At 42.4% G+C, this 13,226-nt stretch overlaps 1 protein-coding gene across 7 annotated transcripts in view; it reads left to right on the top strand.

Moving 5' to 3' along the window:
• Window positions 1-13,226, top strand: part of CPM (carboxypeptidase M) — a 92,437-nt gene that overhangs the window by 42,585 nt on the left and 36,626 nt on the right. For 3 of the 7 annotated variants that reach the window (XM_082351691.1, XM_082351690.1, XM_082351692.1), the window contains exons 3-4: window positions 1,586-1,683; window positions 12,183-12,355. In XM_082351691.1, coding sequence (XP_082207817.1) covers window positions 1,586-1,683; window positions 12,183-12,355 — 271 coding nt within the window. Of the gene's footprint in view, window positions 1-1,585; window positions 1,684-4,675; window positions 4,979-12,182; window positions 12,356-13,226 lie in introns of those variants that run through there. The other 4 variants (XM_082351693.1, XM_082351696.1, XM_082351694.1 and 1 more) reach the window with 3 other exon arrangements.

The following is a 13,226-nucleotide window of genomic DNA, read 5'->3' as shown; positions in this document are numbered from 1 at the left end:
GAATGGTGAGGGCTTCCCTGGTGACGCAGTGGTTGAGAATCCACCTGCCAATGCAGGGGACACAGGTTCGAGCCCTGGTCCAGGAAGATCCCACATGCCGCAGAGCAACTAAGCCCGTGCACCACAACTACTGAGCCCGCGTGCCACAACTGCTGAGGCCTGTGTGCCTAGAGCCCGTGCTCTGCAGTGGGAGGGGCCACTGCAGTGAGAGGCCCACGCGCCGCAGCTGGGGAAAAGCCTGCGCACAGCAGCAAAAACCCAACACAGCCAAAAATAAAATAAATAAAATAAATTTATTTTTTTAAAAAAACCTTTCTAAAAATACAATAAATGGTGAAAAAGACAAGTCCAGTATCTGCTTCTCCCTGGATTCCTTATGGCAACTGGGTATTCCCCAGCCCATTGGACCCCCAGATTGAAGGAACTACACCCGAAATTCTGCAGAAGTCCGCTCAACGTTAGCCCACGAGCTGCTGTTAAACTCCTTTCCTGGGTTCTTGAATTCCACAGAAGGCTTAGCTGTCACAGATATGTGAACTTTGTACCTAGGTGCTGGATATCAAATATTTCCCCAATCTCTAATTTTAAAGTGTTTGTATTAAAAGAGCCAGATGATTTTAGAATCGAAAGAAACCTCTTCATTTTACAGATTAGGACACCAACCTTCTTGAGAGACAGGCAGTTTTCGTTAGTGGCAGGAGCCCTAGAGTTGAGTCACATAGGCCAGGATTCAGGTCTTGGCTCTGCGGCTCAAATCACAGCCTCTTACTGGCTGTGTGATCATAAGCAGTTTATTTAATATTTTTTGAAGGTCAGTGTTTTCATTTGTAAAGTCCGGTTAAAAATCCATCTCCCTGGGTCAGGACAAGGGATTGCCTCAGGTAACGTGAACCAGAGATGCAATGGTAACATCTGCCCAGAGCAGATGTTCAACAATCTTGAGTCTCTGTCCTCCTTTGCCCAAATCACACCATTTATGGCAGAGTCAGGACTTAGAAGTTTCCCTTGAGGCATTGTTAGGATGGCTTGTGCTTCCCGGCTCACATGGCAGGACTCATGCCCATCAAGGACACTCATTGCTGAGAGGCTGTGTTACATGAGCATTTGAATATGACAGGACTCAGGATTTACTGTAAAAACAATCTCCCTTCTGAGTTACATATTTTCTTGCTGTTGCTTTCTTCGCGTTCCTTGCACTGAGAGTTATGGCACCCTCCGTATCAAGTATCAGTAATAATTTTGTGTAACTGTGTGAATTAGCAAGATCGCTTCTATAAAGCACCAGAAACTCAGAGCAAACTATATAAACATTTTGGAAAAATAAGATCTACATAGCCTAATAAGTCTTCGATTTTAAAAAGTCACATTCTAGAATAAGAGCTTAAATATTTGTGCTAAATTGAAAGGGTTTTGGAAACTAAAAGTGTTTTAAGCAAGGCAGCGTTAGTCACATGAACTGAGGTGGTTGTGAAACATCCATCAGGTTGGAGAAGCAGCATCATTTGTTCACGGTTCTCATTCTCCCAGAGTTCATTCGTCATTTCAAAACACAACTCATTTTTCTATACTCTTCTTCCCTGTAAAGGCAGAAACCTGTGGGTTCTTACTGTGGGACGCTTTCCAAAGGAACACAGAATCGGGATTCCAGAATTCAAATACGTGGCAAATATGCATGGAGATGAGGTATGTGTATGGCTTGAATATCTGACATGTCACCAGAGAAGCTTCCCCTCGGGTCTCTTGTGCTCTGTCTAAATGCAAAGGAAGCAGCAGACACTGTAGCAAAGAATCTGGAAAGGTCTTCCGGTGAGGCCTTCTGCGAGGATTGAAGGAACCAGGTTCCAAAAACCAGCACAGCCATCTGGTTGTTTACCCAGTGCCCTGTGCAGGTAACTGGAACGTTTTTTGTTTGGGGTCTGGAAGAACGACAGTGCCCCAGCTCTGGACTGCCAGCAAGTCCCCGAACTCCTGCCTGTGTTGGTTTTCCCCGTCTCCTGCTCAGCATCGAGGTGACCCAGCAGAGGAGCAATATTCTATTTGAACTAAAACAATCAGATCCTAACTAGCTACCCAAACTCCTAGGAGCTGGCTTTTTGAATGCTTTTGTCACTTTCTCTTAATCTAACACTTGGCGTTTTCAACGCTTAAGTTTAGAGCAGCGGTCCCCAACCTTTCTGGCACCAGGGACCGGTTTCATGGAAGACAATTATTCCACAGACCGGGAGGAGGCGGGGAATGGTTTCGAGATGATTCAAGCACATTACATTTATTGTGCACTTTATTTCTATTATTATTACATTGTTATATATAATGAAATAATTACACAGCTCGCCATAATGCTGACAGGAGGTGGAGCTCAGGCGGTAATGCGAGCGATGGGAAGCAGCTGTAAATACAGATGAAGCTTTGCTCGCGTGCCCGCCACTCACCTCCTGCTGTGCGGCCCGGTTCATAACAGCTTGCGGACCGGTGCCAGTCCTCGGCCCAGGGTTGGGGGACCCCTGGTTTAGACCGTCAAGCTTAGGGCTCTGTCATCCCCATCATTCAGCAAACCCTTAAATTCCATCATGATGTCTCGCCTCTTTTCCAGCTTATTGGGGATCCACTCTCTTTTTATTTTGCTTTGTTTTGTTTTATGTTATTTATTTTACATTTTGCAAAATACCCTTTACCACGCCTGCCTGCCCAGCCATTCTTGCCAGGTATTTGAAGGTGCTCCTCTCCATTTCTCACCTTCCTTCCTCAGAGTATTTTGAGAATATGACAACTGCAGGATCTTCTGTTCCCCAGAACCCCACACAACTGGGCAATCCAGTGGGAGGGAAAGATAGTGCCCAGTCTTGACAGTAAAGAAAATTGACGTAGGAATATCAAACGCACTTAACTTTAAGGAATGTCAAAGAACAGGAATATTCCTATAAGTATAACCTGCTGACTTGTTATGACACTTCCAGGTCTGCAGTAGCGTGGGTGGCACACGCTGCTCGAATGCTGGGCTTCCTGTCCTGGCTTAACCCTCCCCAACCCCGGGGCACCACCCCGCGTGACACACACACATTCTGCCCTTCCCAGGCACGCTGCTCAACCCGTCCTGGTCCTGCCGAGCCAGGGGACTTCTTGTCACTGGAGCTCAGATGCAAACACTTGCCTTTGAGAGAGTGGTTGGTCTTTGAACCTGATTTGGGGGTGGTTGGAAGTCACTTTTTTAAGCATAATGGGCTTTGCTGGAAAAGGCTTGATATTGCTGGGAGTCTGACCAAAGCTGTTTTTAACAAAACAACTATTCATGACAGACAGCAGCCCAGACTTCCTTTCTCTTTTGCTATCTAGTCAATTGATCGAGGTCCTGTGGGATCCATTTTTAATAAGAGACATTGACTCCAGTAGCTTATTTATTGAATTCCTGGCATTTCAGAGGTTGCAGCCTGACGCTCAGAAGTTAATCCTCTCAGTTGAAACTTCCAAAGAAAAGCAAGAGTCCTTCCTCTCACTCACCCCTGAATTCACTTGTACTTTCCCAAATTTCTGACATCTTGCCCTCCAGGTAGTTAATGTATCCCATCAAATCAGGGCTCTCTCATTCACTGTTGTTCTTTGAGGAATGCTAAGGACTGAGATGACTCAGAGGGAAAAGTCCCAGTGTGTTTTGTGTGTGGGAACCTGAAGTCCTGCTATCCCCTATGTGTCCCAGCTGGTAGCAGTGTCTGGCGGCTCTGGGGGCCATTGAGAAACTTATTATCCTGAATTTAGATCTTGTATGTTCTGTCCTCCTGGAGCCACTAGGAGCTGGGGAAAGTGATGGCGTAACCCAGGAGCAAAAGGGTCACTTGGATTAGAAGGTTTAATCACCTTACTCATCCTTCTTCTCTTAGACCTTTTGGAATTGAAAGAGCATTTTCAAGAACCCACTCTTAAAAAGCAACATAGATAATATTTGGGGGCAGTAATTCTTAACCTTCTTTAGTTGGATTCCTTGCTATTCTGGCACAAACTTTGAATGCTGATCTCAGGGTCCATGGATCCTCTAGGAGTTTGTGGATCTCACGTGGAGAAGCCCAGCAGGGGTCATATGTGTACCGAGTAGTGTGGTGGACAGAATTGACCACGGTATTTTTTAAATGTTTCCTCTTTTCCCTGGACCCCACCTCAGTGTGTGCGTGTGTGTGTGTGTTGCCCACACTTAACCCCATGGCCAGGCAACAGTGAGCGTCAGCACCATCAGGAAGACCCAGTCATGTTGAGCACACACACCATTTTCCCCCGAGAATCTTCACCTACTTCGTGATGCCTTCTTTTAGAATCGGGTCTTTACTAAATTAAAAATAACCTGTTATTATTACAAAATCAACATACGTACATCTTAGAAGAAAGAAAACATTGTATACTGACCTTCTACAAATTAGGACTGTCGATTCCTTATCATTTATCCTTCCAGATATTTTTGTGTGTGCAGTTTCACCAAATGAGCAATGCTAATTTGCTCTTTGTAACATTTTTCAGTTAATACAAGCTACCCTTTCATGTCAGTAAATGTTTATCCTATCTTTACCTTATATCCCATGTTCTAGTTTCTCCAGTTGTCCTCAAAATGTCCCCCAAAGTGTCCGTTCAGAATTCTGTCCAAGATTATGCATCATATGTGGTTGACATATCCCTTGAATCTCTTTTCATCTAGCACGTAAAGAATCTTTTCATGACGCTAGACTTGAGCGTGAACGTTGATCCATTGTGTGTCCTGCAGAACGTCCCACATTTTGGATTGTTTCCTTCCTTATAATATCATCGATTTTGTGCCTCTCATCCCCCTATTTACTTCAAACTGGAAGTTAAATCTAAAGGTCTGTGGGATTCAGGTGAAACATTTTTGGCTACTGTGTATCTTCGGAATCGTGAGTTCAGGCTAATTAGCCTGGCTACATCCGGAATGCATGAAGCACGCTGAGGGGAGCAAAATCTACTTAAAACGGCCCATTTTCAGGTGAGAATTGTTACAAAAGAGTGAAGTCAAACCTCCTCTGGTTTTGTATGATATTCCTCTTGTTCTCAATCACCTTGTCATGAGCTCATGTCCTCACGATGCTGCATCGATCAGGCTGGCAAGTTCCCCTCCGTACAGCACTGGTCGACAAGAAAAGAGTAACAGTAGCCAACATTTACTGCGCATGGACTACGCTAAGTGCTTTGTAGGCGGCCTTTCTTTTGCTCACTTCTGCAGAAGGCATGTTTGTTAGTGCGTTGACCAGGAAGGGAATGCAGGTTTCTTTCTGTTGGTCCTCCGGGCCTACATCAGAGCCTGAGCAGTGAGCCTTTCCCAGCTACGGCTCTGCCTCCTTGACCCCCTCCACTGCCTTTGGAACGCTCTTTTTTTAGTGTTTTCCTTTTTACATATAGACCTATGATCTATCTCAAATTAATTTTTGTTTGGATGGATTCCCAGTTGTTCCAGCCCCGTTTGATTAGAAGATTTGGGATCATTCACCATGTGAAAGCGTAGCAAACTCTTAGAGTAAGACTGGAGTGAGCATCTCCATGTCACTTTTCTCTGTCCCTGTCTCATGCCTGCTGCCCGCCTCCCCTCCCTGATTGCCGGAGAGTCACACGGGGGAGCCGACGGAAAGAGCACCTGCCGCCCTTGATAAACCTTTGTCGCCTGCTGTTCATGCTTTTTCAGAGTGAGGGAGACATTTCTGAGCTTCTAACTTTTCTCATTTTAGTAAGACTAGCAGGTGTTTTCCTGGTTTATCCAGGTTCTTATCTGTACACACATCAGCGTGTGGAATTGTAGAAGCCCCAGTCCCAGATGTCATTCACACAGGCTCCTAATCGGCAGTGCGCGCACACCTGACGTCCAATCCTTGTTATTCATTGGGAGGGATGAGACCAGAGGTCCCTGGGCGGGGCTCTCTGCCATTCTCCTGCTCCACAAACATTCACATCGTTTGGGAGTGGGGTCTTTGTCCCCCTCGCCCTCCCCTGACACCTCATTCTGCTACTGGCTGGCTTTGTAGTAAACTATTACCTATAATCTAAAATCAGAGCTTTAATGAACGCTGGGACCATCATACTGGAAATGGAAACATCTAGTACCCTCAGCCTAAATGTGGGTGCAGGAGAGAAGCCTGGAAAATCACTCCTTGCTCCTTCCTCGAGCCCTCCCTGTTCTATGTTTTGTGCCTATCTGCCATCCCATGTTTTAAAATTTTTGCAGGAAAGAAAATCTTATACCTGGGCAATCTCTAGATTGTTAAGACATCTCTAATCCCTGTCTAATGGAAATATCCAAGTGAGGCATGACTATGTGTTTAAAAAGTTGGGTGCCTGGAATTTTAAGCTAATCCAGGAGCAGGCAAAGTGCAGGTGAGAGGTTGGGTCCACAGGTTCCCTTGACTGCAGGGCCCATGGTCTTTAAGTATGGGGGGAGGTATTCAGTCTACGTCTGTTAGGCATAACTGAATTGCCAATTCTGATTCTTTTTATTTTCTAGAGTTTTTTTTTTTTTAAGCTTCTGTTTCTTAAACATCAATGAATTATTTTTCCTATGATGGTTTATTTGGGTATAGAGTTCTGAAATACCCACATCACACTTAGAATTTCACATTTGGTGGCATTAATTTATAGTTTATTGGATTCCAGACACATAGTGGAAAGGAAAAACATTGCAAAAATATGGATAATAGTGATCATAGTTTTCAACCTAAAAATAAAGGCTAAATGGTTTTTTGCACACTTTCTAGGTATAAGAGACATTTAGACAGTAGTTTGTATGTCTAAATGTCTATATTTAGAGGGTATTTTAATGTTCTACATGAACAACAGGACATAATATCCAAAATTGTGCCTATCCTGGAAAATCTTGGGCTGTGTAGTCAACATGCAATAGAGGTTCCAAACTTACTAAAACAAGACAAAACAAAGCTTGCCACTTCTCAAGCCCTTTTTTCCACCACTATCCCAGATGATGACAAAATGTCCTCAGTTACACAGCATGGCTTTGGATAATTATTTCCTTTTGCATTTAGACCAAACTAATCCTTATTCCAGGCGAAGTGTCTAATTCCTTTTAAGCATGTATTAAATTCCTCATATAATTATCCTCTTTCTCTCCATCTCCTTTTGGTGAGGGTGGGCCGGGGGGCCAGGGTGTCGAGTCCTTGGCATGATCAGAATTGCTGGCCCCCAGCCCTGTGAAGTGTGTTCAGTATTGAACGTCCTTTCAATGAACTAACTTGATCATTTGTATCTCCCCTCTCACTGAGAACCTTAAGTCCTCATGTTTTCAGAAAGTTCCTCCTCAGAATAGTCATGACTTTGTAATGGATTTGGCAACAGTAACCAACAATCATTTATTGAGCACGTGATATACCAGGAGCTGGGCGAGATACCAGGGCTACACAGGAAGCTGGTTAGGATCCCTGCCGTCAGACCTTGGATGGTGGAGTTGCGGGGGGGTAGGGGGGTCAGTCAGGGTCGGTCAGGCCGTTGTAATATGTGTGAGCCCTATCAGGAGAGCACAGGTGAGGAGAGTTAAAGGACCACCTAGGCAAGTCATGGAACCCGGACTTGGGGAGGCCATGGAAAAGTGTGCTAGATAATGTAATATTTAGGCTAATACTTGAAGATGAAGGATTTAGCTAGGCAATCAGACAAATGAATTAAGTCTGTACCACACCATGTGGAGCCCCAGAACTGACAGGCTTATTTTCCCCCAGAAGCTGCATTACAGTGTAGCATTTTAAGAACGAACTCCACCATTAGGAGAGCTGAAGTGTTGGCACTACCCTCTAATTCACTCTTGCACAATACACTACCCAGTTGTGGACTGTTGCTTCAAAATTTTTTTCCAATTGTTCTTAGAAGTGCTAGAACACTCGTTTTTATCTATCTAACAAATTCCCACTTGATTGAATTGAAGAAAAACTGATAGAGAATTTATTTTCTGCTTTCTGGGTTCTTGCCATCTTTTTTTTTTTTTTTTTAATAAATTTATTTTATTTATTTATTTTTGGCTGCATTGGGTCTTCATTGCTGCATGTGGTCTTTCTCTAGTTGCGACGAGCAGGGGCTACTCTTCACTGCGGTGTGCAGGCTTCTCATTGCGGTGGCTTCTCTTGTTGCGGAGCACAGGCTCTAGGCGCGCGGGCTTCAGTAGTTGTGGCACGCGGGCTCAGTTGCTTCACGGCATGTGGGATCTTCCTGGACCAGGCCTCGAACCCGTGTCCCCTGCATTGGCAGGCAGATTCTTAACCACTGTGCCACCAGGGAAGCCCCATCTTTTTTTTTTTTTAACTTTTTATTTTATACTGGAGTATAGTTGATTAACAATATTGTGTTAGTTTTAGGTATGCAGCAAAATGATTCATATACGTATACATGTATCTATTCTTCTTCAAATTCTTTTCCCATTTACGTTGTTACATAATATTGAGCAGCATTCCCTGTGCTGTACGGTAGGTCCTTGTTGGTTACCTATTTTAAATGTAGACATGTGTACATGTCAATCCCAAACTCCCTGACTGTCCCTTCCCCCCCGCCCTCCCCCCGGTAACCATAAGTTCCTTCTCTAAGTCTGTGAGTCTGTTTCTGTTTTGTAATAAGTTCATTTGTATCATTTTTTTTTAGATTCTGCATATAAGCGATATTATACAATATTTCTCTTTCTGACTTACTTCACTCAGTATGACAATCTCTAGGTCCATCCTGGGTTCCTGCCATCTTAATGACCAGATGAATTATCAGAGAAAGACTCTAGAAGCTGATGTGCTCATCCAGACTTTCAGGCTCTTCGTTAGGGATTCTTTCATTAAGTCCACACTCTCACAAAAGGAGCTAAATGAAAGGCTGGTTAAGCTAACGGAAACAGTTTTGACCACATTCTTTTTTAAAATTTTAGTCTCTCTAAGGTTTCATATTCAAAGACTTAATTTTAAACAAAGGGAGGTCTATACATAAAACATGAATGAATGTTTGAGACATTATATTAAGGTTGAGAAGAATTAACTTGAATAATATGTGGCATAAATTTGCTGTTACAGAGACAGGAAAATGTGGTCCAAGAAAACAAGAGGACTTTGTTTAACTCCCTCTGAAATTTCATCTGTTTACCTCACCATTTTTTTAATTATCTGACTCTTAATTGGTTCTTTATCATACTTCCAAGATTTTTCTTTCATCCTCTGCAGTTACAAACTTGTGGTTTGTTTTGGAATATGGAGACAAACAGAAAATACCTCGGTCACACATTCGTTACCTTGAAAGAATCATGATTTTATCGTTTTTGTAAAAATAACATAGGTTTTCTTTAATTTAAAAAGCAATACTAGAAAAATAAGAGGAAATAAAAACTTCGGAATACTATCGCTCAGAAATCACCATCATTAGTATCTGCCAGATGCTATTCTAGACATCTATGTATTTCTACAGTACTAGAATGAGAGGAATCAAAAGGATATAAAATGAAATGTGTGTCATATTATACGTGTTATCTTTAAATAGAAGTATGAGGTTTAACTTTACTTGAATTTAACAGAATAGAACTGAAGTGAAATGAAAATAATTGGTGAACTTGGTATTTTCTCAAAATAAGAAATTATCGGAAGATTCTTCTAGAGTCAAAAAATTAGGAAAAACTGAAATTATAATGATTTGAAATGTATATATTTTTAAACTTTGGATAATATCCTATGACCCATTGCTGGGAAAAGTGAAGGAATTAGCACTTTGAAAAGTCTTCTGTCCTCTCCTTTCCTCTCCCCTGGCACCCACCCTTGCCGTTAGCTATAAACCTTAACTTTTACCTTCTATCCTATACCCACACCACCACAGTTGCTTAATTTAGTTCTATAGCTTAATCACAGCTTCTTACTCTTTGTTTTCAGTTTCTTGTGGGTGGATGAATTTAACTGCCAACTCCTGTCTTGAGTTTAGGCGTGCATGACAATGTAGGATTCAGATAGTTAAGAGGAAATTCACATTTAGAACCATGTGGGGATTCCAATATATCTCACTTGGTACTTGACCTGGGACTCAGAGGGGCCTCAGGTTTTTCCTGGTACGTCCCTCTGATGGAACCATCCTACAGTCTCCAACCAGCATTTAGAAATCTCGCTTCCTTCTCTCTTTCCTTGACCTTTTCTCTTCCCCAACCCCTGGCCAGAAAAGCCCCTTCAACCAACCACACTGCCCACCTTTAAAGCCACCTTTCACAGCTTAAAATTGCCAGCCCCTCCTCCACTGGTTTCAGGGAAGCCAGTAAGGAGTGTCCAAATGTGCGTGATCTTCCAAAACACCGAATTGGAAACCCAGTGTGTGACTCACTTGACTTTTTTGGTTATTAAGGACCTTTTATAAGGTTTGTAAGGACCTTTTTCAAGTGACAATTTTGACTGTAAAAACAAAAATCACAGTGGTGGAAGAAGATAGACATGAGTAGGAAAAAAATTGCAGTCAGAATGGAATTTACTTCCACTCTGAATTTTATGGCTACCTATAAATATGTAATTTACATATTTAAAATTTTCTTAGTTCCATTTTAATTATTCTGTGTTCATTAGGATAATAAATTCATAAAATGTGATCTCTTTACTTGCCAGCGAGGGGCATAAAATATGGAATTGCTCATCCTTTGTCCCAACAATGAATTGCTACAGAGCAGTCATAAATGAAAATTCTTTTCCTGCCCATGGCCTTCATTAATGCACCAGAAGCACTGTCCTTATTTAACCACCTGCTGCCCTGATTTCCCATATACTAACTCCTCTACAACATCTGATCGCATGTAAGAGGTAAATATTCCTTACTTAGAAGCAGAATCTTTGAACTCAGGATTACAGGGGAAAAGTAATATAGCCTAATCAAATCTTTCTAGAATAAGGTTGAATACGTGAATTCCTTTAAAAAAAAAAAAAAAAAAGGAAATCTCTCCCTTGGGGATTATAAAGCAAGCTCTTTCACAGGCCTTCAGTTTCCCCGTCATTGTTGCTACATAAGGTAATTTTAGGTGAATGTGACCATGTCTGTTTTCATAGTCATGCTTTTATTTTACTATACAATTAGAAACATATCTAGCAAAATGGTAATTATACTAAGTTTCTTATTTTTAATGTAAGTAAAAAGTGAGCCAATTTAAAGAAAATGCAAACTAAATAATAGTATAGATAATATGCAGATATGGCAAAAAACTGTGAGGATGTTGTGCCAATGAAACATGAGGATGTGGAAATCAGAAATACAGAGGTATGGCAAAAATTGCACAAATGTGCAAGAGGGGAATTTGGAGATAAAAGAACTTGGGGGCTTCCCTGGTGGCGCAGTGGTTGAGAATCTGCCTGCCAATGCAGGGGACACGGGTTCGAGCCCTGGTCTGGGAAGATCCCACATGCCGCGGAGCAACTGGGCCCGTGAGCCACAATTACTGAGCCTGCGCATCTGGAGCCTGTGCTCCGCAACAAGAGAGGCCGCGATAGTGAGAGGCCCACGCACCGCGATGAAGAGTGGCCCCCACTTGCCGCAACTAGAGAAAGCCCTTGCACAGAAACGAAGACCCAACACAGCCATAAATAAATAAGTAAATAAATAAATAAACCCAAAGTTAAAAAAAAAAAAAAAAAAAGAACTTGGAAACAGGGGAATATGAAAATCAGACCTATTTAAATTAACCTACTTAAATTATGCATATTACAAATTCAGATTTTTCTCTATTAAAATCTACATGTCTACTGCAGTGGTTCTCCACGTATCATCCACCGAGACGCGCACCACGGCTCTCCCATGTGCCAGGCATGCCTGTGGAGATGCACAACTCCCTACCTGATCTCTAGCTCCCCCTCTCGCCACCACTCCAGGAAGTATTTGGAAGACAGACAAACTGGAAATAGGATAATAAGAATAACCTTTACTCCACTCTAATTCATTTTTAGTAAATTATTTACGGATAGGTACTTCTTTTTAAATTAACTTAAACCCAAAAAACAAAAACCTTTTACTCACAAAGGTTTTGCAGCACACCAGTGATGGATTGCCACATGCCAGAGTATCAGTATACCTGAGAAACGGTGGTCTGACACCTGGTTTTGGTCTCACATATCATGTGTAGTGTTTCTTGTTGGGTAATTTCTGCTTTGGGGACTGTTTTCCTTGTTTTCCTCTCACCTAACAATATCCTCTTCTCTCTTTAACACCTATAGACTGTAGGGCGGGAACTGCTGCTGCATTTAATTGAGTATCTCGTAACCAGCGATGGAAGAGACCCTGAAATCACAAATCTAATTAATAGTACCCGGATACACATCATGCCTTCAATGAACCCAGACGGATTCGAAGCTGTTGTAAAGCCCGACTGTTTTTACAGTAAGGGAAGGTAAGCACAGGCTAGTCTATCTTTATTTAAAACACAACAAAACCATAAAAAGGCCCCCATCAGATCAGACCCCTTCGCCCTGTAAAGAGAAGTTAGTGAACCATCTCATAACCTGTGTCGTGTCACTGCTGTGCTGGAAACTTTTCAGGGCTGCCCATTGCTTTGACCTTGAGAAGTAAAATCCTGAGCAAGGCTGCTTTACCCCTGCACCTTCCTCACTGCTCCGGCTTCATCGCCTCTTCCCCCGCACTCACCCTGCGGCAGCCGCTCAGACCTCCCTTCATCTCCTGCAACCACCAGCTGCCTTCGCACCCCTGGCATTTCCCACCCCTCCCCCCGTACCCTGCTTCAACAGCATTTCCTCAAAGCCTCCTTCCCTAACCTATCAGATATTAGATCCCCAATTATTCTCACATCACCTGGCACTTTACCCTCATAGCACAATCTTTAATGTCTCATTTCTTGTTTAATGTCTACCTGAGGGCAGGAATGCTGCCTGTTGTGTTCATCCCTGTTAAATCCCAGGGCCTAGGGTAGTACCTGGACCCTCAATAAACAGGTTGATTTATTAAGCCAGCACACGAACTAATCACAAAGAAGAGTGAGTCTTGTAGTATTGCTGATTTAAAGTTTATTGTGTTTCAAGCAGCCTCAGGAAGTTTGGAACTTCTCAAATGTCTGATAAACATTGATATTTGTGCAATTAAAAATTTGTTTTTACCAAAGATTAATAAATCACCACTTGATTCCCTTCCACGTTTAAGTTTTTTAGCATATTTAAACATGGCCAGTCCACTTTTCAGAAATACATTTGTATAAAATAGCACATTCCTGTTGTTTCTGTTACCAATTGCTATGGAACAAACTGCCC

The sequence above is a fragment of the Balaenoptera borealis genome (assembly GCF_965194805.1).
Source record: "Balaenoptera borealis genome assembly, chromosome: 13".
In the NCBI taxonomy this organism is placed as follows: Eukaryota; Metazoa; Chordata; class Mammalia; order Artiodactyla; family Balaenopteridae; genus Balaenoptera; species Balaenoptera borealis.
This window is presented reverse-complemented; position numbering and strand designations above follow the sequence as displayed.